Genomic DNA, 25,926 nt, shown 5'->3' with positions numbered 1-25,926 from the left:
TGCTTTTCAACATACACAACTTTGTGCAGCATCAAAAGAACATGCCATGCATCACTGAAACTAAGAACTGGAAGACACGGAACTGGTAATCATAGCCACCAGCAATCCACTGGAGCTGCAAGAGACAGGACTAACCATCAAAATCACTATCAGCTAAGCACAGGAGTTGCAAGCGACAGAACAAGCAGTCAAACTCGCAATCAGCTAGGCAAAGGAGCTGCAAGAGACAGAACTAGCAATCAAGCCTGCCATCAGCTAAGCACAGGAGCTGCAAGTGATAGAACTAGCAATCAACCCCGCCATCAGCTGAGCACAGGAGCTGCAAGCAACAGAACAAGCAATCAAACCCACCATCAGCTAAGCACAGGAGCTGCGAGAGATGGACTAGTAATTGTAGACTCCTCCCCAGTCCGGGTACATGAATATGATCACACCACACACAGAGCTTGGTATTGCACGTCTTTATTCCTCAGCGTGTAGCCATTAACTGAACATTCTACATCATGAATTCTGTCTCCCACACCCAAGATCATATGTCACTGTTCTACGTAGTCCATCAGAGACTAAAAGGGGCCATTCAACTCTAACTCATAAGACACTACATCTAATGCTTTGCTAAATAAAAAGTATAATTAATACATAAACACATCACATCTCTTCAATAATTTTGCTGCTCACATCAATTGCCCAGATCTCATCATGTGAGGCTGCGGAGATACAGGAGAAGTGTCCATTACTGGCACTGGTGATAGAGGCACTGGTACAGTTGTTGGGCTCTCCAGATTCTCGAGTGGATAAGACTCACTTCCGACATCGGGAGCTGGCAAATGGTGAGGCAAGTGCTTGAAATGCAAAGAACCCTGCGTAATGGACTTTCCAGGAAGGTTAGAAGTCATCATGTGTCCTTTAGTAGTCACAACCCTCAGCCTGTCAGTATCAATAGGAGCATCAGACTTGCGTTTCCGTTTCAGCCTAACAATGACTTGGTCTCCTCTTTTGAACACAGTGCTCTGAGCAGAGGGGAATCTATCCGCATGGATCTTCATTTTGCGTTTGTGAGCTGAAGCAGTAGTGCAAAGTTTATCCATGTCAATAGATCTCTCAGTGGTCCATTGTGGCAATTTGGTTCCTATGGCTCTCCCAAATATTAAGGTGGCAGGGCTTTCACCCGTGGTAGAAGGGGGAGTTGACCTGTGTGCACGAAGCAAAGATTGAAGAACTGATTTTGAGGTCAAGCTTTTCCAGCACGCTGAACTGTCTTCTTGAGGGTGCTCATAATTCTCTCGACAACACCTTTCGCCTGTGTCCAGAGACGTGTGATTTTTTGATGCTTGATATTTAGAGTAGTGAGAAAATCTTTAAATTCTCAACTATTGAAAGGTGGGTCATTGTCAGATCTTAAAATCGAAGGAACACCCATGTTGCGAAATTATATTTTAATCTCTCAGTAACTCTGTCATGAGTTGTTGATGACAGATCTTCCACAAGGGGAAGATGGGAATATTTATTAACAATTACAAGTAGATGATGTCCATTGTCAAGGGGTCCAAAGAAATCAATTGCAATCTTCTCCCATGCTTTGGATGATCAGACATATTTAAAGGATATGGGGTTGTTTTGGATGACAAGCAGTTGCACAAATAACATGCCCTTAACTCCTTTTCAACTCTTTCATCAAGACGAGGGAACCACACTCCAGTAGAGCTTGTATAGTAGCATCAACTTCACGATGTCCCTCATGGGAAGTTTAATCACTAGTTGTCTCAGACTCTCAGGTATGATAATTCTTGTTCCTCGTAAGATGGTGCCTTATGGGGTCATTGAAAGTATTTTCTGCACATTTTTGATTTTCTGCTCAGACAATAGACCGAGGCGACGACGGACAGAGCGGGGCCTCTTTGACCTGAGCGAGCGCCACAATGATATGAGACCACCATATAGTAACAATTTACCGGTAGGTCTACATCACTACCATTTGTCTTTCTTTGTTCACTGTTGCAGTAGTATACATTATAGGTCCTGATGAAAGCCTTGTGAGGCTGAAACATGTTGACCAACCAAAATCTATAATTGATAGTAATATTTTTCCCATACTATCTTCACTCTGCTTTTTAATCATGCCGTTATGTTGATCACTCCCAATAAAGTAGTTCCTTGGCATCATAACAGGCATTTTTAATACTATCACATTTACTTTTCAAACTCATTTGGGCACTGCAACTTTTTCCCTTCAACCTACTAATATTACCTGCTGGCTGTCCATCTCACTGGCGGATCCAATACTAACACTCCTCGAAAGAGATCTGAAGAGGTGTCTAGTGGATACCAGTTTCCAACTATAACCCAGATGATGAGGTTCCGCCAACGGGTGGGCTGATGGGTACTCTCAACTCTTTTCATTCTTCTACTCTGTTGTCACTTCTCTCCTTTGAACAACTTTTTCTACACACTACAACTGAGTGTTTAGTATTCTCACAGTTTTTTCAGAGACCCTTAGCATCCTTTGTGTGTTGTTAAACTGTTAAGTTTGGGGGACAGGATGCAAGTTGGTCTTTAAATATTCTTTCCCCTCAGACCCCCCTCATATTTTGTTCTTTGTGGAATTCCTAGTTGCCTTGTACTTTACCACACCCAGAAATTACCAGGTGCATTAAATACTTCACCCTTTGTTAAATGTCAACCAAATAAGAACCAAAATCCACATGTTATTTCCCCAAAACTCAGTATAGGTGCTATTTATTGTGCCTGATAAATTAAATACCCCAGAGTATCTGCATTTGTCAGGTGTACTAAATACTGCACCTAACACTGGCCCACTTGTAGCGCCAGGTCGAGACCATTTCTGGGAATGCAGGAGCATGGTGTGTTATAGTGGCCTGGGTGGGTGTCATGTAGGGGTAGTCTATCCAAAACAGATCGGAGTCAGTGACTGTGGCAGTGTACGTGTTTGGTTTTGGACTTAATAATTCACTGGTAACAGGTAACGCGGTTATATTTGCCCAGCTAGGTTTCAGGTAGTGGCTGTTTGCTCATAGTATGGTGGGTTGCTATTGGATGGCTGCTTTTAGATAGAGGTCATTTATTCCTGATATATGACTACTCTGAGTTTAGGGAGCCATTCTGAACCCCCGGTTGAGTTAGCTGTGGCAAATTAGGCTTTTGTAGATTTGTTGAGTTGTTCTCTGCATAAGCCAGTGGCATGGCCATGGGGAGCGCACGGGTACCTGGGGCCCTCAGCGTGTGTTGTTTGAGGGTAGATGTCAGTGGAGACATCACCAGCCACAGGGCTTGAGGTTATCGCTATTTTACGGATAGAAGCAGCTAAGTTACCTTCTTTTGCAGGGCACAGTGGAAGATGAAGATGAACATTCCCTGGAAGGCATTGAAGGTAGTAAACAAGTACGCCATGACAATGGACTCCTTGTTAATGAAGAGGAGACCGAAGGCCCAGGTGAGTCCAAGAAGGAAGAGGAGGGCGATTGCTCCCAGCGCCCAGGATCTGTAACGCAAACAGAGAGAGAGAGAATGACACATAAGAAACACAAGGACCACAGAAGGTCAAGGAAAGACGAAGGAGTGGAGAGAGAGAGTTCAAGCGGGTAATACATGAATGAAGAAAGAAATCACTTAGAGACAAAGACAGGATGCAAAATGAAAAGAGGACAAGCAAATTTAAGGAAGATGGAAGAGTAAAATAAACCTCTGTTAATATTTACTTGAAGCATTTTTATCAAAATGAGGATGCACGTCCTCATGTGACAATGGAAACACACTGTATTTGCTGCTGGAGCTTCTCTCATTCTCAGACTGTATAAAATCACTAAAAGGATTTCCAGACACAATGGGTTGTTCCTATGAGCAGCTGGGGCACTCTACTTCTGTCAGAGGGTGTTGGACTCTATGGTCAGTGGGTTGCCGCTCCTTCATTCATGGTGTGCTAGTCTGTGGTCAATAAGAGGACCCTCTTTTGTTGAATGTTCTTGGGTTTATATTCAGTATGACCATCTTCTCCTGTCTTCATGGTTAGCGAAGACGATCTCCTTCTGTCAGAGAGGTCTTGTCTCTATGGCCAAGAAAAGGACCCTCTTGTTGTCTCAGTGTACTGGTTTGTGTGATTATTAAGTGTCACTACTTTCTGCCACAGTTTATTGACCTTTACAGTTTGTAAAATGATTCCTTCTGTGAGAGTATGTTGACCTCTGTGGTTAGTGAAGGTCCAGCCCTTCTGGCAGACTGTGTGGTTTACGGACAGTAAAGATCTTCTCCAACTGTTAAAATGTCAAGGTGTTGATTCTATAGCCACTGCCTGTGTCACATTTATGACACAGTGCAGCTAGTCATTGGCCGGCCGGCTGGCCTGCTCATCCCTTTTCTAGAGCATTGTCTTACTGGATTGCGAGGCCAGTGGTGTGGGGCCTTCACAGTCAGTCAACTTGGCAAAATAAGTTCTTATAGCCAGTGGGGAGCAGGGGTCAATAATTGTCTGGACTACAGCACACATTCGAGTAATATTCTTCACTTTCTGGAAAACCCAGAAAATTATATTAAGGTTTTAGTTTTGTTTGGATGATGTGCTAATTCAGGTGAAGAACAGGGGACTCATGCCATCTTCTACACACAATATCAGGAGTGCATCGACACCCAACATTTAAGAGTATTTTTACTCAGTACAGCCACTCTGAATTTTACTTCATGTAGGATCTCATACTAGTCCTGAGTTATGAAATGAATTACAGATCCAGAGAAATAGAATGGAACTAGTGAGGAGTAAATGCAATGAAAAATCTAAAGGTGTACTTAGTTTATGACAAATCAGGACTTTTCCAGATGGTTAACCGTTGAAAAGCTGCTAAGACCGGTGCAAAGCCACTTGCATATACTTGCATATATATATATATATATATATATATATATATATATATATATATATATATATATATATATATATATATATATATATATATATATATATAACACTGTCTGAAGAGGTTAGCTGCGCAAGGGGTGGATATAGCTCGAGAAGAGTGTGGGCGAGGAAGGAGAGCAAAGATGAGGAGTTGAGGGATGAAGGAGCACTGATGGAAGGAGGTAAGAGGAAGTGGTAATACCAAAGGGCATATGGGCTCGGATTAAGAAAGAGAATCATCAATTCAGAGAATGGTGAGAGCACAGATGCTGAAGAGCTGAGGGGAGAGATGAGAAGCATAGTTACCAAGGGGATTCTGAGAAGGAATACACCAGCACTACAAATGATGGAGGAGGTGGAACATCAATACAGAGGAGAGCAAAGAAAAGAGCAGTACAAAGAGGATATTAAGGATCTTTTAGGCAAAGGTGTAGGAGAATTGATACCAAGGAACAAGGGGTCCATTACAAGTGGGCTGTAATCGGAGAGGGTGTGTACTATAGCGAATACCAATGCTCTAGGGTGCGGTATTTCATGGGGTGTAGTAAATACCCCATATTCCTAGCATTCTCTAGAAAAATTAGAAATTATATGCAGAATTGGTGCATTAGCAACCAAATTCGGTGTACAGCAACGTACTGCCCATTTCCCCCCTATACATTTATGTTATGATTGAGCTGGGAAATGTACCTTTGGGAAAATCTGGGGGCGGGTGCAGCGTTTCCCACGCAATGTAAAATTCTGATCCATGAAGCTGTGCAGGGACACGAATTTTCAATCTCACTTGTAATCAGGGGGCAGAAATTGGATAGAGAATGGATAGTGGAGGGCGTGTAAAGGAGTAGTGAACATGGACAACACATGGGATAGATCAGAAGCAATGATGCAATTAGGTTTTGGAGTCATAACAAGGGTAATTCATGGATTCTCAGTCTGAGGGATGGGTGAATGAACAGAGTGCAAAGCAGTAAGCAGTAGGCCAGTCACCACCTGTACATAGGAATTTCAGATGGGGCCACTAACAGAGTTACTGCACTCTTTGCAGATCGCAAAGCCAGGGGAAATATCAGACTGGTCATGTTTCCCCTACAGTTTTTGGTTGGAAGCCACTGAGATCTCCGGGGGAAATTGCAGAATGAGGAATTACTGGGAGAACCTGACACAGAAACAGCAATTCCTCAGGTAATTCTTCATTAGTCATGAGATTTTTAGGAATCAACCAGGAATTTCCATTGATGCAGCACTTCCTGATTTAGCGGTACCTCCGGTATTCTTATTTCTGGGTCGGGGCAGTAATGTGCACCCCCTTGACCAGGGCACTCGTAATGAGATCCAGAGTTGAGAATATAAATACACCGCTTCAGGCTAATTATTGTTATAGTAATGAGAGACAGTATTTTGAAGTGAGAGCTAGTTGGGTGTACTACAGCAAATACCCAGGGTTTAATCTGAGGTCCATCAGTGTTGCCCGCTTAAATTGAACAATCTTTCTAAATCGGATTATGTGCCTCTACAAAGCTGTAGGTTTGGGACAATGAAGGTTATGCCTATTGGTGCTACGTGTGTGGGAACAAAATCAGGTCAATTTACGACTCTCAATGGAGTGGACACTCAAGGGACTGTTAACTTCACTGTCTTGTGAAACATTCTCAGTTCATCCAAGTAAAGGGCGAGGCTGTACTTAACTTCAGTCATTACCATAATCACAGACTCAGGGTGTGGTACCTGAATACTGCCTTCAAAATATCAGCCTGCAACAACGCAGACCCCAAGATATTGATTTGAATGATATTGTTGAGATAAGTACAGATTATAAATCTGTACTCCCCTCTTTAGGCTTATCTTGACAATACTGTGCATGTCTATGTGCTGGAGTCTATATTTTTGCATGTCAACATTTCAACATTTCTGTGGTCGATATTACAACATTTAACCGAGTCTTGTGTGAGCAGATGGATTTTAGTTTATCACAAGATCTTAGATAGGACAGTCAATGTAAGTTCTCTCAATAAGTGAAAAGTTCACTCCAACTTCCCACACGAATACCTGAACTCTGATTCACCCTTTTGTCCCCTATTTCCCTCGCCCCAGGGTCACACAACTCAGGAAAAACTGCCCCACAAATGTTGGGTGTTATTCTGACCTTTCCACCATAAGAAACTGAGAAAGCGTATTGCTTTGTAGTGTTCTTTAGGTGGGTGTCGGCTGAAGCTGCCTCAGGCTGGAGAGCGCTCACCACAGCGAAGGATGCACAAACCAGACAAACACACACCACTTACTTGATGTTATCCAGGCGGCTGGAGTCCGGCTTCAGGACGGAGGTGTTCCGAATCATTTTGTGAAGGGTGATCATCAAAAATATCAGGTTAATCTGAGGTGGGAGAAGGAAGAGATGAGATTCGTCAGCTTGCAGTGAAGAGAACCACGTTAAGTGCAGGGCATCAGTTGCTGGGATGTTCTTAAAGCAGACAAGGATAAAACCGGCTATTCAGCGATGTGTGGCCCACATCATATAACGCGATCCTTGTGAGTACCCCCCCCCCCCTTGGTTCACACACGAATTAACATTTTGCAACTCACCTTCCCCAAAGCCCCATTTCCCCACACTGTGAGCAAGGTCCATTCTTTCGTTGCCATCTCATCGCCCTGCCAGTACCCTGCTAAGGAGCACCTTCTTTAATCTACTCTCTGTGACACGCTGGCATGGAAATGCTACAAAATTAGTATGCACCTCCATCTTTCTTGCCATAAAAACTACCTCGGTGCCACAATGATAGCGGTCTACAGCCACCGCTTTTACCTCCAGGACTCATGCTGGCCCTACTGATTTGGGTCTGCCTCTGTAAGTACCACTCCAGCAGCTACGTCTGTGCCACACTTTTAAGGAGCGTCCACACTAGTAGGAACCTATTGGCATCACGCTTATGTTGAGAACTCTCGCTCTTCCATCCTGGTGCACTAACAGGCTGCCTCCATGACCCTTTCACTGAGCTCTCCATGGCTTCTCCACCCTTCCATGGGCAGCACTCTCTTTGTCATAAGGGTATCGCCACCATTTTTAGTAGGTGAATGTCCTGTGTGCCACACATGTAGAGTGCTTTCTTTGTCTCCTGTAACCCAAAGGCTCCCTCAGCAGTTTGTGTATATCCCTTCTTTTCACGTAACTGTAACCCCACACTTTATGAGAAGTGCTGATGGGGCAGGCATGGAAAATGAAGGCATATGGGGCACCATGGGTTTCGCCGGCACATTCTACTATCAGGGACCACCCTTATTATTAGAACTAGCTGGTGCCTCTGACCACATTACAGTATTTGCTTGATTAGTAGGGTTATGAGTTGTGCCCAATACAGCCATTGGCATGAAATCTGACATCAGTTGCATCAGGGCTCAAACCCCACACACAGGACAATGAAGAACTGCCAGAGGCACACGTCGGTGTACTCTTCGGGGTGTCATTAGACATCCATAATGTCATTTGTCCCCACATTCCCCAATCACCACATTTCTGATGTGCTCAGAAGAGGCAAAGGGATGGAGAGCTCTCTCTTTGTTCCTTTGGCTCACAGTATTACTGAGCCAGTATTCCATCGTGAACCAGGATGGAGCCGAGCAGTCTTGATAAGTGTAATGTTTGCTGCTCTGCAGACTCCCAGGTGATCTGCCCGGAGCCTCTTCAAGACACTTTTCTACACATACATAGACTCATAACCCTCGACAGGGCGCTAATGCTCACACATGGGTGGGGATGGAGCACATACATGCACCCACTCTGACAAGCTTCAGTGACACACGTTCAGAATAACAAAGGGCCTGCTTTAGAGTTTGGTGGACGGGTGCTCAGTCATAAACATGGTCGAGATCCCGTCACATTGCAAGAGCCATAGGACGTATTGCGCTCTTAACAGTGTACGAGATGTCCGTCACATTTGTGATGCAGTATCCCATCCGCCAGACTCCAAATCAAGCCCACAATCTTTACTACAGCATTGCTTTCACCCTAACCTGCCTGCATGTTGACCTGATCACGTAGACTAATGGTGCATCCCAATGCAACAAAAGCCACGGGTGGAGTATTTGTGCATCATAAAGTCCAGAGCCTGGCACCTTTGTTAGGTTCTTCTTGACAGATGGCCTTACAGGTGGTGCAGTGGGAGTGACTGGGTGGCGGGGGTTGGTAAGGGCTCTGCACAGGGTGTGCCTGACATTAGTTTCTCACAACGCTTGGAAAGAACCCACTGCAAGGGCTCTGCTGCTGCGCTTCTTAACGCGTCACAAACACATGTTGTGTTTTGTCAGCCGCACATGGATTCCACACAGACCTCCAAGACATGAACTAAGTCACGTCACACGTGCACCCAGGTTGTCATCGCCGCCTGAACCATAGATCTATACAAAGTCCTACAACATGTAGTTCACGTAGACACATTTAGACAACCACCCCTTGAGCACACAATACTTTCCCCACTTCTTTGTATGGTGAAAAAAAATTAAGCATAATTGTAAATGTCTGACAAATACAGCATCACCACTGGGTGCCTCCAACCACACACACGCGCAGATCCACACGGCCACACACACACGAGCGCACACGCTCACGCACGCACACGCAGAATCACTCTATGCAGAGCACATGCACACAAAGAAGTCCATACACACACGCACGCACGGTCATGCCTGTGAGGCTGCACGGAAAGCACACATAATGTACACACGCACGCACAAAGTTTCTCATGCGCCCTCCCCCACCCCGCAGCCCGCGTCGGATCGATCCTGGCAGATTAGGCCTCTGATGTGGTTTCACTGTTTGACAAACTCCTTCTTTTTTCCCGTATTGATCCCCTCTCTGGCCTGCGCTGCGATCCTGCCCCGGGGTGCGGGGAGCGGGCTCCGAAGAACAACAACTTTCTGGCGGAGTCGCACTCATTAATATTTCTAATCACACCGCAGCAAGGGCTCTGTGAACACAGGCTTTGTACCGCCGCTCGCTCCCGCCAGCCCGAGACGCAGACGTGGCCCCGGGGTCGCTTCGGGATCCGGGGATGCGAGAGCGAGGGCACCCGCTGCTGCTGTAGCGCCAGGCGCTCTCACTGCAGCAATCAAACGTCTGCTGGGGGCGAGTGGTGGAGTCTGGGAAACTAGGAACCTGGCAGCCTCTCCTAAACCCCAAGCCACCGAGACCCCCCTGCAGCACATGGGCTGGGCCAGGGCTGGCACCGAGGAGGAACAGTGGTGCTGGAACCATTTTCAGAGTGGGGGTGCTGCCATCAATGCTACACCACGGAAGTCACAGGGATTGTGGACAATCCAAATCACATGAAAGGACGACAAGTATAGTGAGTAAGCCACAACCATCCAGCAGGAGAGTGGTAGGGGGATGGCGACTAGCTGGTGGATTTTTTAGGAGCACACTGTCATACATCTACTGCTTTGACTGACAGTACATTTTCCATTAAAAGGGCAATAACATTCAGACTGATGTGCCCTTTTACCGATACTCGAATACTGGTAGCATCTTATAGGCAGGAACTAGTATCATCATATGGGCCCAACCACCAGCATGAAAAGCAAATAAGGTGGAGCTGGGCATGAATCGATGATGCTAGTTCGAAGGACCACTAAAGCCCTGTGGCTCTCCACTGGGCTGGCACGGTGTCTGAGCACTGAGAATACCAGAGCGTTTTATAGAGACAGAACCAGCATTAACATATGGGCACCACCGCCACCATGATGGCTCAAACAGTGCTTAATTTGAGCTGGTGATTTCCGGTGCTCAGCACCTGCGCTCAATCACCAACACCAGCGCTTTTCATGAGCAATAGTTAAGGACATGTTAATTTACAGGAGATTAAGTGATTTGCACCAGATGTTGAGCTGTCGCCGAGACTCAAACCTGGTTCCTGGCTCCGACGTCGGCAGATCGGGCCATTATGCCAAATGCTTTCCCCACTTTCATGGTTAGAACTTGGTTCTGTTTTAGGCACTGCTAAAACGAGAATGGGCCGGAGAAACCTGCCACCTCACGAGATCCCCAGCACTTATTTTTTTTACAGAATAACCAATGTGGTCAAGTGCTTAATTTGTAAAGAAAAGCCCTTCTCAAGGACCACTGCCACAAACCACTCATTGCACCTGCCAGCTTTGCCAATGGCAGCACCAACACAACTATTAACCACCACACTCCTATATGACAATTCTGACTATTCCAAGCAACCCAAAGCTGTAATAGTGGCTTAACAGACAGGTGTAATTCTTTTTTTTAATGTATATTGACTTATTAAGCACTGTTGTTGTGCTCATCTCAAAATTAGTTTGACAGCGCCACCATGTGGTGGACTATCACTAGAGCCTGTGCTGACAATTAAGTGCTGATGCCAAGCAACGGAAATCACTGGCTCAATTTAAGCCCTGCAAACACCCAAGAAACAGGCAGTCAATTTACCACAAAGGTTCGGAAGATGACATCCAGTCTGGAGGCCAAGAGACTCCCCATCATTTCTCTGATGTTTTGGCAGTTCTGGGAACTAAGTAAACTAGCAACATCAATGAAGGAGTTGTTACTATTCAGGGACACCAACCAGGATCGTAAGGGGCAGCCAAAACCCTACCAGAGATAATTAGGTTGTGTGCACCCCAGTGACGCCAGCTGCAAGGGACACGCTATCCATATGGTTCTCTTCTATGTAGCATGCAGAAGCAGACTCTTGAAAGTTCCAAGTGTTACAGCTCACAAGGGAAGGAGTCCTTGAATACTCACCACAATAACGAAGGAAACTGGCCCGATGAAACTCCAGATGAAGTAATTATCCACCCGCAGCCAGCAGCTGCCAAAGAGAAGACACAATTAACACATCAACTAACTCAGTCATCTTCTCAGCAACCTCATTCTTCCCCTTGATCCTCCTCCCTAAACCCACTTTTTAGGAAAATAGTGACTTATTCTGCAAATTGCTCTGGGGTCCCTACAGATGTGTCCTTTCAGCACAAGGCTAATTGATAGGATCCAATGTACACATCTCCAGCCCAACTTTGGAGGCTCCGGTTGTGTTACACAAGGACACAATAATTTTTGTTAGGCATGAGGAGATTAAGTGATTTGCTCAGAATCACAGGATGTAGAGTGTCATTGCCGAGACTCTAACCCGGTTCCCCTGATTTGAGATTGACCTCCCTAGCCGTTAGGCTACATCCTCTCCCCATCACTTCTGTCAAAAGCTACTGTCTGTACTTCGTTCAGAATCTGACACTGCATGGACCAGGGCCCGCACAGAGTTACATTTCGTCCTTTGGCATTTTAGATCTAAAACTGATTATTGAATAACATCCAACATATACATGCCTCCTCGGCTGAGGTCACTAACAAGCTTGGCTATGGCTCCCCAGAACACCCCAGCCTATGAGCAGTACTTACGCCTTCTCTGTGCCATAGCTGCGATAGTCAATGGCAGCTGCGATGCCCACCACCAGAGCTGGGAAAAAGTATCCACACAGATAGTAATATTTCTTGCGTGAATATTCACTCTCAAAGACCTCGACCAGCATCAGGTAGAGATGGACACCCTCCAGGCACATCCAGGAGAAGGCGGCCAGAAAGAAATAATGCAGCAGGCCAGCAAAGATAGGACAGGCAATCTGGATCAGAGAGAGGCAGAAAGGAAGACAGATGGGTGTGAAAGAGTCACAGGTAAATAGGGAGAAAAAGAAATAACGCTAATAAGGGATAGGCTGAGACAGAGAAGGAGAGTTATCATATCAAACACAGAAAAACAGGAGGGGAGTTAACTGTGAGTGGATCATAGATAACAAAACACAGGTGGTTACAGTGGAAGAGCTGGAGTTAGAGAGAAGCTGTTGTGAGTATATTAGTGGCAAGTGATAGGGGAATACCAACGTGCGAAAGGGTAAGCATTAACTAGAGAGAATGAAAGGAAACTATGAGCAGATCCTTTGTAGGCATAGAGGTTGTTATGAGCAGATCAGAAGTAAACCAAAAAAAAAAAAGAATAACACCAGAAGGTGGGATACTGGAGTTTACAAGATTGTTAATCAGCCCCCTGCCAAGACCTGGACAGAAGCTGTGCGAAGGAGACGTATGTGCTCTACTGCATCTGTCCATGGCCAGAGAAATATTTGTATGTTTGCTTTAATTTGATGATAGCTTATTTCCTAAAGAATTGTGGATGAGAAGAGCTGACCAAGGTGTGTGGAGCAAATATATTGCCCAGTGGCAGCGCATGGTGCAGAATTGTAGCTTTTGTGCAATGTGACTTGTGTAATGGCGGTGTGAGGACAATCAGGAGACGTTGCACGATAGTTGGCATGTACTACACTACGGAAACAGAGGAAAAAAGCAAATGAATTGTGGGTATTTGCTTACTATGGAATTTAACTTTTTGGGTATCCACAGTTTGATGGGCAAACTAAAAGTACAAATTTGAGACTCAACAATATTTGATATGTTTTTTTACATGAACCTTAAAATGATTTGGCAGAACCATATAAATATGATTGATTCTTCTGAAAAACAATACTTTTTAAAGTAGAAATTCATCCATTTTGTTTGTGCACAGACCTCAAAATAGTTTGAGTTGATCCAATAAATAAACAAATACATAAATCAAAATGTCTTCTTATTATGTGACGAGAAAATCTAGGTGCAAGACATGATAACACAGTTACAGCACCATAGGAGTGAAAGGATCATAGGAAACCGGAAAGCAAGAGTGTTAGAGTAAAATAATCTATGTGGGGGAATCCTAGATAAGAGGCTGATGAGCAACACAGTGATGTTAGAGAAAGATTATTAGACACTGGTGAGTGAATAGACATTCTAACAGGGTATGAGACAAATTGATGTTTAGAAGTGTTTATGAACGCAAACTGGCAGAATGCGCATGAGGCAATAAATACTGCTTTAGAGAAACAATAAAATACAAGTTTCTAAAAGAGACAAAAGAGCCTGTTGCAGAGAAAAGGCACAAGCGCATAGGCCTGCGAAACAGTCACAGAGAAACAAACTAGTTTAACAGAGATTGACGGAGAAAGGTTGGCGTAAGAGGTAGGAATATGTGTGGGCTGGTAAAGATTCCAAGGACAAAAGGGCACGCAGTTCAAGAGGAAATGAGAAAAATGGAACAGCGCATAAGTGACACAGATATTCATGACAAAAATAGACTGATGAAAAAAGAAGAAAGGAAGTAATGTAATTAAGAGAACACCGTGCACAGATGTGTAAAGATTAGTATGTACCTGTTTACCCAAGTAAAAACTCACCCACACTTAACATGCTGCTAGAAGAAGGCAAAACGAGGCTGTCTTTAACTGTGCATCTGCTATGCCTATTTAGCCTCTGCCCCACTCTCAGGGCATGAGGAATAGGCGTAGGGCAGCTCCTTAAGACTTCTTGTAGTGCTGCTCTACCCCAATGTGGAAGGGCAGGAATGCACCGTATTTACGAAATACAGTACTTTCCTGCCCTTTTCCCCTGCGCTGGCACACAATTTGCTGCCTAGCACCAACATAGGTAGTACCCTTGCATCACGGCGCAAGGGTGCCTAAGTTTCAAGCAGGATTGTTTTTGTGCAGGCCTTCCTGCACAAAAAGAATCCTAAGAGGCGTTTTCCTCATTTTATGTGTGCAGCACACAAGGAAAGAGGAAAAAAGGAAGACAAATACAAATATTTCTCCTCATTACGCCTGCTCTGGAGAAGCGTAAGGTTTTGGCGCTGCCTCAGGTTTACGTGATTAAGTAAATCTGGGGTAGCATCAAAATCCATGGGTGCTGCGAGGGAAAACTCACCGCGGAACGCCTCCTTGATGCAGAGTAAGGCAAGGCAGCGACTTGCACTGCTTTGTGTTACTCCATATTCATGAGGCCACGCAAAGCCACGCAAAGTGGCTTTGTGTCACCTCATAGGTATAATTGAGAAGCTTGCGCCATCGGAGCATCAAAATAAGTTATGCTCTGGTAACGCAAGCCTCTTATACATAAGACCCCCAGTCTCTACCTCTGGACCTCTCCCTGGGTCCTCCATACATTTTTCCTTCTCTTTTGGTCCCTGTTGGCCCGCCACAAGCCTTATTCCTCTTTCTATATATTTCATTCTACTTTCTACAAAATAAATCCTCCTCTTTTCAGTTTCCATTTCTGTTACCAACCTCTTTCCATTTCCCTAGCAGCTGTTGTATATTTCTTTCTTTCAATTCCCTTCACCAAACATGAGTATTTTTGCCTATTTCCTCTCTTCTCCTATTCTGCCGTTTCTTCATCTACTCCATTCTTTTTACTTTTTCTACCAGTGGCCTGTCTTTTCTTACCATCCCTCTCCCACAGTTTGTTTTACCTCTTCTCCAAAGTATGGCCTGTCTTTCATTCTCCTTTTACTTCCCTAGTTCCAGACTTCTGTCCCGCTTCTCCAGCACCTACCAAGCTTTCACAACTCTACATATACATTATCCATGGACCTAGTCCGTCCCTCTCAGCCTTTTTTCCTCTCCCCTAGTTTCTGTGCCCCTTATTCCTCTGACTTTATCTTGCCGCTTTCTACATCTTTGTATCTCCTTCGTAATCCTTCTGCTCCCAAGTCTGTTGCCCTCTCTTTTCACATTTTTGGTGTCCTTCCCATTTTCTACTTCCTTTGCCTTCTTATCATCCATCCTCTTTTGCAGACTTCTCTCATCTCTGATAACAGCCTCACATCTTAAACTCGATCTTGTCCACTCCCTGTCTTCTCACCTCATATTGCGTCTTATCGATGCCGATGAGAAACAGTAACTCGGCGATGAAGAGGTTGATACACAGGTTCTTGTGGATGGTGTTGCGGTCAGTTTGGAGTCCACGTAGGAAGCAGAAAGTAGAGATACAGATGGCCAGGCAGACAAGCGAGATCACGATGCCCACCCAGGTGATGACAGACAGCAGCAGCTCATTAATACGGCCTTGGTACTGGGGAAGGAAAGCAAAGAACATTTTAGGTCAAAGACAGTCATTTATACTCATCCCATCTTGAAGAAAATCTAAGCGTAGAAGAGCAAGCAATACAAGTGAAAAACAAGGAAATTGGGGTTTAAGGGCTAGCATTGAATTAAAAGGGAATATACTGCTAGATTCATCATTGTCTCGTTTTGCGAGTCCTTAATAGCGATTATTAAGGAATCGCTATTAACCCCTTCAGCGCGGCGCGAATTTTTGCGCTGTGCTGAAGGTTCTAATGAGCCTATCGGCTCATGACGGATTGGTTCCGTCATGAGCACAGCTCAACCGACGCTCATGACGGAACCGTTCCGTCATGAGCATGGAAGGGGTTAAGGACTTGCAAAACGGGATTCATGTATGAATCGCTAAATAAATTGCGATTCCTACACATTCCTTATTTGCGCAAATAAGGATGCGATTTCAAGGGTGCCAGGGGTGTCCAAAGGACACCCTGTAGCATCCCTGAAATGAAAAAGTAGACTGATGTTGCGCACACACATGTCCAAAGGACATGTGTGTGTGTAACATACAACTGAGAAAAATGCACAAAAGTGCCTTTTTCTCATTTTTCGCTATTTACCACGAAGTGAGACTTTGCGGTAAATAGCGGCCAAATATAGCGATTTCACAATTTTTAAATGCTTCTTGAATTGCATTTAAGGAATCTCTAATTGAGATTCCTTAAATGCAATTATTCGCAAATATGCGATTTATAAAAATGCGATTTTTGCATTTGGGATGATGAATCCCAAATGCAAAAATAGCGCTCGCAAAGGGCCAGATTTTCAGAATCTGGCCCTTTGCGAGCCGTTTTCGGCTTCATGAATCTGGCCGATAGTGTTTATGTAAGAGAAGATGTACCCTTCCCTGTACACTTGTTTTAATTATTGGTAAGGAGGCTGCCCTCCATTTTCATTAATATCACTCTAGTGGTTTCATTATGTTACTAGCTCTATCGAATATTCCTACTTGATGCCGTAATGTCTCACTCATAATCAATATTGGTCAACAGGTGCCAACGTGCTAGGAGACTCATCATTGGACTTACATCTTCCCAACTCTCATCCTCCAACGATATCATCTAGATCACTTAACTTGTACCCCTACCTATACCACCAGTATGAGAGTGAATGAGAATGAAAGCAGGCAAGTGAAGGTAAATTGGAATTCCTGAAGCGCAAGCTTGGGTGTAGCAATGCAGTTAACATCTGTTGTTCGGTCAAACAAAAACAGACCAAGTTAAAGCGATCATAGTCAAATGTAGCATTGGACAGGGCTGAAACAATTATTCAAATTAACTGATAACATATAATGAGTAGGCATGTGGTTTGGTTGACTGATGACCTCGTGGCCAAGCTTGACTAGATGCAAAAGGTTAGTTGGCTACAAGGAGTGAATAGTTCATTTAGAAGTTAGCGTGTGGGTTGATTGGATGGGGTGTTTGAAGTAAGTTTGTGGCTGTGAAGTGGATTTGTCTTTCCACTAGTGGGTGATACACTCAGACATCAGTTGAGTGCAAGCACTGTAGTAGTTTGCATGAACATAGGTAAGTGGTAGATGTTTGTGAGCGTCAGTGTGGCTGATTTGGGTTGGCATCAATGGCTGCACTAAAACACAGATTGAAAGTTAATTTGTGAAATGTTGAAGTGGTGGACAAGTGAGGGAAGAGGATCAATAAATGGATGAGTGGTACCTAAACATACAAGTCAAGAGGTTGTTATGCAGCTGGACTGATGTGAAGGTAATTCGTTGCTAAGTGGTTGCATACATGCTTAGTTGTATGATAATTTTATAGAACTACATAAAGACTGCAGCGTTGAGGAGTGACGGAGTGAATAGGTGGGTGGTCTCAGCACACGGGGAGGGCTGCATTGATTGGAGAGATTGCAGTTGGATTGGTTGGTGTCTTTATTGTGTAACTGGAGTAGTGATAATGTGGATAGATCAATATATTTGTGAGTGGAAGAGTGAATGAATTAGAAGTGTAGATTATCTTGGAGATTAGAAAGGTTTTGTAGGACTAGTTCATTGGATGGGTGGTAGTTGGCTAAGCAGATAAATTGATCTACGGCACCTAAAAAGAATGATAAGAGGATAGGGATTTCATTTCTTTGATTTGTGATTGGTCAGATCGGTTGTTGTGTGAATAGATTGATGAGTGGGTGGATGGTAGTTGATTAGATTGACAAATGAGTGAGAAGGGCTTAAGTAAACCGTGAGTGGATGGGAATATTTTGGATTTCTTTTTATACATTGGTTGTGGGTGGTAAAGCTGAGGAGTGGGTGAGCGGTTTCTGGATAGACTGCCGAGTGTGTGATATCTAGATAAACTGATGATTGAATAAGAGGTGTGTGGATGGACTGATATGTAGTGTGCAGCTAGACTTCATAGTAAATAGGCGAAGAGTGGATAGACCGATGAGGGAATTATCAGGGTGTTCTTAGTTGAACTAATGAGTGGATGATGGTTGTTTTGACTGATGTGGGATTGTTAGTGTGCTGCTTAGACAGCCTGATAAATGGAAAGAGGGTCATCTAGGTAGGTTCACAAATATATTCTCCCAGATTTCAAGTCCAATTGTCACATTGGGCAATCACGTTACACAAACCATGGTCTCAAAAGTCCATCAAGCTGAGGTGTAGTCATCCATCCATATGTAATGTCCAATAAGGACACTTAAATGCCGTTGATTAAAAATGCATGATCAATCTTTAGTCTTAATTTCTGAATGAAAATAGACAGTGACAGCTGTCATACAAATCAATGGCATAGGAGTATCCTTATTGGAAGTTACATATGGATGGAAGAGTACATCTCAACTTTATGGAAATTTGATAGCATGGTTTATGTGACGTGATTGACCAATGAGAACACTGGTCTTGATCGTTCAGTGCTTCTCCTTTGAGAGATTACTTTTGTGTGTGAATTAGGTGTTTTTGGAGCAGTCCGACCCTGAGTTTAAAGCACCAAATATATTGAAATTCCTAAATTTATACTTGAGCAGTGGAGAACAACCTTTTCTGCCAAATGTGTAAGGTTATTTGGGTCACAAATAGACTGCTGGTTCAAAAGTAGAACTGTGACTATATGAGTGATTGTTGTATACATTGATAAATGTGAGATATGGGGAGATTATCCGGTTAGAGGTGTTCTGTGGTGCAATCAATAAGTAGATTCATATTGTGTTCACAGGATGAATTGGCCTATAGGCAACAGAATATGTGTGAGTTAGGAAAATAATTGGTTGCAAGAAAGCTGGATTGATGGATACATTAGCACATTAGACAACAGAGGGTGGCAAGTCCGATGAATAGATTGTGGTTGGAAGAATACATTTGTGATATATGGGAAATAGCTGGGCAAATAGGTAGGTTGCACTGATCCATCAGTCCATCAGTAGTTGAAAGATGAATAAGTGGGTTATTATATGGGACAGTGGCAGATGATATGGTTGGGAGTGATGTTGGAAGGGCACAAACCTGGTTGTCCTTTAAGGAAGGAAAGCATTTAGTCTGGTCACATAATTGATATTATGAAAATGGCGTGTAAGAGAGAATCTACATGAAGGTAACAGCATCTTATTGTAAGAAGTTTCTGTCATAAAGAACTGAATTCATCTCTTCGGCAGCTGCCCTTCTGGCAGGAAAAGAAAAGCACCACATGGAAACAATCTAGACCCATCAAACTACAGCCCAACTTCAGAAGATGGAAGTCTTCTCAAGACCACTGCCCGACTCTCAATAACACATTGTTACATTGGTTCATGACTCTCTAGGAACAAAACGAAGGACTCCCGCTAGCTGTATCTTAAGCAAGAAACTGAGATTTCAATTGAAGAAACCCAAGGCATTAAAACCTCAGTTGCTAGGGAACTGAAACATTCCATTGACCAATATAGCTGTCAAAAAGACCTACAGTCAACTGTTTGGGCAGTAGTTCAGCAGACACAAAATCCATGCACCCTGCTGGATTGTCTGTCTTGTAACAATAGGGTTGAACTGGCTGATATCTGTGTTTAAAAGGAATGAAAGCCACCCTGTGGTGTATGTTTTCCTCATAAGGAAATAGATACACACCGCTGATGAGGTCATTGAACTGGACTAATATTGGCCTCTTCATTGCGCTTTGAGACAGTTAAGAATGGAGACATCGATCCCAGAATATACCTTGGTTTGCTTCCTTCTGATGTTCAGTTTTGGATGTGGGTAAGGAGCTTAAGCTATCTATAACTAACAAAGCCAACCAACCCTCTGTGGAGCCTACTGTTTTCGAGAATAAATATGCCTCCGAATGTGCACATCAACTGGCCCCTTGGCCACTAGCAGAGTTGGTCCTTCATCAAGAGACGTGCGAATAACATTTGTGAGTCAGAGACACAGCTATTCCACTCTGGCTGGAAGAGCTAATTTTTGTGGCCTCCGCCCCGAGCCGCTCATGCTGGGATCAATAGAGCTGTGAATCGCGGAGATGAGAGGCATGGCTGACCTGAACACTCGATCTTCGCATGGTGTAGCTGGGAGATTAACTATGCTAGAGCTTTCATTACAAGATTGTTAGTTAACTCAAGAGCCATACAGATCCCATGAGCGGTGAGACGGAAGGTGCAGCAAGGAAAAGAGAAGCATCAAAGAGGGAGAGGGGCTGGACGGTGGGAGGAGAAAGTTATATGAATGAGGGCACGCAAAGCACATTATCTTCAAAACCCTCATATTCCATTATTAAATGTTGAAAATAGATTGATCACTGTAGAAAAATTAATAATCCTTCTCCTCTTGTTATTATATAATACCCTGTTCAAAAGTAAAGATCAACTCTAAATCCCCAAACTGGGCTGTCCCTGTAATACAGACAGGTTCAAAGAATTGATAAGTGAGAGCAAATAATGATCAATGTGATGAAAACTCTCTAGCCTGGTGCTCTATCGTTGTTCTCTTGAGCTTTCTGTTTTCATTAGGTTTGAAGTGTGCGCCTGTGTTCTCTAGCTCTTGAGACCCCCTTAATCTTGGGAAACTTTTCTCACTTTAAAAGCTCCTGATATAATTTGGTAGATTCAAATGAATGCCTCAGAGATCTGATCATTACACAGATTTAATCCTTTTGGGCCGCTCAGCCTTTCACCCCTCCTAGATTTTCAAAAATGGATCCCGTTGAGCTGGGTCAAAGTTAACTTTAAAAAATGTCAGTTTTACCAGATCCATGTTCAATTCTGCTTTAAATTCCGATCTAAAGATATCTACATATCCCTAGGCAACAAACACTTTGGAATGATCACATTTCACCATTGATTGCATTTTTAAAATTGTTTTACAGCTTTGCTAAGAGCCCAAAGAAACAATCAGTTTGGCTACAAAAGCTTGTACGTTACAATTTACTTCGTATAATTATAGCATAAGTCATTGATTTTCTTTACAGAGCCTTTATATGGACTCTTCCTCTTTCTCCCCCCTCCTTTGTCTTTGTCTCCCATTCTGTCTGCATGTTTTTTGTCTTTGAGGGAAGGACAGCTGTGGTACCTTGTTCAGGTAAGATCAACCGAGTATATATTTCCAGCAAGTTGATAATGCTGAAAACAGAGGTACTACAACCTGAAACGGATTGTTGAAGCAGGATGAGGTCACATCAATAATTAGTTGGACGCCCTGCCAAAAGCATAGAATACTGAATTTGTATTCACTTTGTAAAGAGACTGGAAGGAAATCCCTATTGAAGGTCACTATGGTACCAAAACGGATTCACCTGCAACCAAAGCAAGATTGCTTCATTACCCAATTGTACCTCCTCTTGGGCATCGCGAAATGAAAGGATGAACTGCCCTAGCAAATGCCTTAACTTAAAAAAGTGGTGGCTGATGCAGGCGTGAGGAAATTGTTGCAGAATGTATGGTCATCATGTAGGACCCACACTGGTCACCATTGGCTCCCAAACTGTCCTCAGATGTGAGGTGACACCAGACCAAAGAGTTGTCTTTGTACCATTCAGCACAATATGGACATATATGTTTTGACTTATAACATGTCCAATTAAACCCACAGATGTACATCGTCTCTTGTAGGCAGTTTCTGAGAGGCTGAAAAAACCATGGCACATTATAACTGATCGAAGCCTCTCGGGAGGATTACATTGTGTACGGAGTGGGAAATTGAGAACAACCACTGAGAAGATTAGACCGAGTGGATGCCTCGCTTTGCATCAACGGGACATAGACTGAAAAGAGAAGTAGAGATACATTATTGGCTTTACTTAGCTGTGTCACGCAAATCTACGCACTTCCTCTGTTGAGCTGCAACCACTGCAACTGTCTTTATAATAATAGATGCTGATTACAGTGTATATCTGACAAGACTGGGAGACCAGCCTGACTAACCACGTTGGCTATTGAAGCATAAAGGTACAACCATTAATGGGCGCCATAGCTACCAAAAAAGAATGCAACTCTGGCTAGGAGACTAATCTGCATTGCACACTGATGTGGAGGAATGATGAAAAAGAAACACAAACAGGATGATTCAACACCTTGCGCCAAAGCTGTCCTTGCAGATTTCACGTAATGACTTACTATGGCTACTCCTCTGACCGAGCTATAAAAAGTATACAAACAGATCTATGAATCGGCAGTTGTTTAACCGCATGTGCGCTAGCGGTTTTCCCGCAGAGCGCTGCGATTTTAAAAATCCTGCGTTACGTGACAAGGTCAACTCGTCACACGCACAGCGCAGGTAACGCCCATGACGAGCTGACCTTGTCACACGCATCGAAGGGGTTAAAATCAAAGGATTTTAATAATGTTTTCACATAATAGGTGGAATGTCTGCATGTTAACTGTGTTCCTACTAACTTGTTAGTGCTCAAAAGAGCTGCATGTTTGGATGGACAACATGTCCAGAAAGAATTTGCATTACATAGAAACGGATTACCTAAATGTATTTATTCTTACAATGTACAAGATATCAGTATTACAATGTGCATAACAAGCAGAGAACAAAAGACTGACACTGCAAAAGATAATATTAATATAGCTAATAACTGGATTAGCATGTTAATGTAGCACTATTTATGCATGCTCCTGTGCATGCATTTTTGAAGTAAATAATTAATATATGTAATGTGTTCCAAGGGATAGTCAGACACGTCATTGTGCCTGGTTTTAGTTTAGAATCGAATACCAAGAGGAAAACTAGAATGTGAGTATACCCAATTCAATTTACACCACAAAGACCGCAGATTTACTTCCCTCCTCTCCACAAACCAATGGGTAAGTCTTTCCTCCTCACGCCTCCCCAGCAGGCACATTCCGATAGTTTTAGACCCCTAATGGGGCTCTCTATTTATGCTGACAGATCAATATACAATTAAACTGGACCAGAATATAAATGACTAGGCAATATATTAGGCAATATATTTTTTGAGACGACCCTACTTTCACTATTTACATCCTCTGAGTATGTTACACAATACAGGCCTCCACTACCACAAGTCTACTTGTCCTTTACATTTTATGGGCCAGGTGTATATACACATTAGATTTACAAATAATGGTCACAATTTGCACACTGGCTGTTAGCTAATCCAATGGTCTTTTGCCAACCAATTCATGTACTGATCGATCAGTTCACAAAACATTGAATTGCAACAAGTCTCAATTCGACCGATCGCATAAATATTAAAGAGATAGGTTACAAATTGTGAAAGACTATAATTTGTTGCCATCAATGGGATGGTGGCCTGCTGAAGTCGGCAAACAACCATGTTTGTGACTGCTTTTAAATAAATCATTTTTTTTTTAATTAGCCCATTTTCCTTAAAGGCAAACAGAATGCGTTTACAAAAAAAGGGAAGAATGTGAAAAGCGAATTGTTTTAGAGTTGGTAGTGGTTCCTTGATTTCATGGCAGTGATCCTGCCTCCTACCAAAAAATGTTTTTGCCCATTCACAAAGGGAAAGGTGTCCCGCTACCGTTTGGGAACAGATTACCACCTCCTTTGAAGTGTTGCGTATAATGTTTTGTGATTGCATTTTGTTTGCAAAACATTAATATATACCATAAGGAAGCTCTAAAGCCCTAAATACGCCCCTTCCAAATAGCAAATTCTTCATGATTTCCTAAACCCATTAAGTGATTAAGTAACATGTTTTCTGTTCTCTAAATGGGTTTAGTACATTTGAAAAACACATTTGCTTTTTGCAAAACATGAAGTTTAGCGAATTGCAGGTTTTTCAACAAGAAAATATGTTTGTACATTTGGCCCTATGTGAAGATAACAATTACCTTATAAGACATCATACTTTGACTCAATGTGTGTTATGCTATAATATTGTGTATTCAATTTTCCTACAAACTTTTCTTGAAATAACATGTTTTCTGTGTTTCGCGAATACGCTTTTTACAGGATTTTAATTTTGAACATTAGACAAGTAAAGTATTTTTTACAGTGATCGTGTAATAAAGTTCAAAATGAAAATCCGGTAAATACCATAATCTAATGAGCTTCCTGGTGAAACACTGAGAGCATGATATTTTGGAGAACATTTTGCAGGCAAACAAATCATTTCAACCTTGGAAAAACACTCAGCTTATGTACCAATAGAGAGCAAAACACACATTGGTTGAACCATGTTAAAAGGAAAATTATTTGCGCTGCCAAGAAATAAGCAGTATAATGATAAACAAAATTAACAAAAATGAATGTACTTTGTTCTACGTTAGGGCTTGCTTGTTATATTTGAGGCATTCATAACAGGACCATAAGTGTTCACACTCCCAGAACATACTTACTTTAACTTTATATGGGCAGTGGGCCAAAAACCACCGAAGAGTGTCTGTAACACCACACTAACGGTTCACAAATCTAGCTCTTCAAAAGAGGCTATCTAGAGCTGGGACCTTCTTTCTTACAAGCCATTCATGGGCATTTTTTATCGTTTATCATGAGCATTGCAAGGGGAAGCAACGGCGATGCAACAACTAAGTAAGATTTGTCAATCCACGCAAGGCCACCCTGTGCGGCCCTGCATGACTTGATAAATCTGGACTAACGCAACACAGAGCAGAGAAATCGCTGCGTTTCATTACTCCGCCCCAGGGAGGCATTCCATGGGTGCAGCATGGGTGTTCCCATGCATCCACCCTTGGATTTTGGCACGTTCCTAGATTTACCATTACTGGTAAACCTGGGAAAGCGTCAGAATGCTACGCCTCCCAGGTGAGGACTAGCGAGGAGAAATAGCTTAATCTCTCCTCATTTTTTCCTCTATGTGTGCTGCATTCTGCACCACTCATAGAAAGAGGAAAATGATTTGGAAGAATGTTTGTGTGCAGGAAGGTGTACCTTCTTGCACAAAAACAATCCTGCATACAAAACAGGCACCATGGCGCAGGGTAACAAGCATCCTTTTGTTTCGCTTTGTTCGCTTTAAGTTGGCAGGGTATGCTCAGACGTGAGTCCCTTGCTCACTTGGCCCCTGGATTCAAGATAGCCTGGCTGATGAGGATTATGAATCCGAAATCGGTCCTCGGAAGCTTGCTTCCGGTCCAGGGAAGACATGGCTTGGCAATTCGTGCTGGACTGTTCCCATGAGGCACAGGGTCCAGACTGATTTGCATATGGCCATGTCTGAACTGGGGTGGCTGAGTGAGCTAAAGAATGGTGATGGATTAAACCCAGATCAGTTGACTGGTGGTGAGTGTTTGATTTGCTCAAACGCTCCGTCCATCATCCCCTTTTGTTTCGCTGTGTTGGTGCTGGGCAGCACTTTGTGCGCCAGCCCAAGGTAAGAACAGGAATGAGCCATATAATGTTAAATACAGCACACTCCTGCCCTTTCCCCTTCGCGCCGCATTGCACAGCAAGATGGCATGCTGCGTGAAAGCTGGATAAATATGCCCACAATGTCATCACCTGGCACTGAACCATTCGGGAGATAATGTCGCCAAGACGTATGCAACAGGAGAAATAATATATGATCAAAAGAGTGTCAACTTTTATTTGAAATGCAGAATGATAGAAATTATCATTTGTTCAACTGGCCAAGCCACACAATATACAG

At 43.3% G+C, this 25,926-nt stretch overlaps 1 protein-coding gene across 1 annotated transcript in view; it reads right to left on the bottom strand.

Annotated features, from left to right (window-relative positions):
* Positions 1-25,926, bottom strand: part of ADGRL1 (adhesion G protein-coupled receptor L1) — a 607,344-nt gene that overhangs the window by 17,091 nt on the left and 564,327 nt on the right. Inside the window, exons 14-18 of the mRNA XM_086961122.1 lie at positions 15,642-15,851; positions 12,318-12,538; positions 11,664-11,730; positions 7,186-7,277; positions 3,331-3,499 (exon numbers count right to left, since the gene is read on the bottom strand). Coding sequence (XP_086817248.1) covers positions 3,331-3,499; positions 7,186-7,277; positions 11,664-11,730; positions 12,318-12,538; positions 15,642-15,851 — 759 coding nt within the window. The remainder of the gene's footprint in view (positions 1-3,330; positions 3,500-7,185; positions 7,278-11,663; positions 11,731-12,317; positions 12,539-15,641; positions 15,852-25,926) is intronic.

The sequence above is a fragment of the Lissotriton vulgaris genome, chromosome 1_1, assembly GCF_964263255.1.
Source record: "Lissotriton vulgaris chromosome 1_1, aLisVul1.2, whole genome shotgun sequence".
Lineage (NCBI taxonomy): Eukaryota > Metazoa > Chordata > Amphibia > Caudata > Salamandridae > Lissotriton > Lissotriton vulgaris.
The sequence above is the reverse complement of the archived record's forward strand: the minus strand, read 5'-3'. Positions and strand labels throughout refer to the sequence as shown.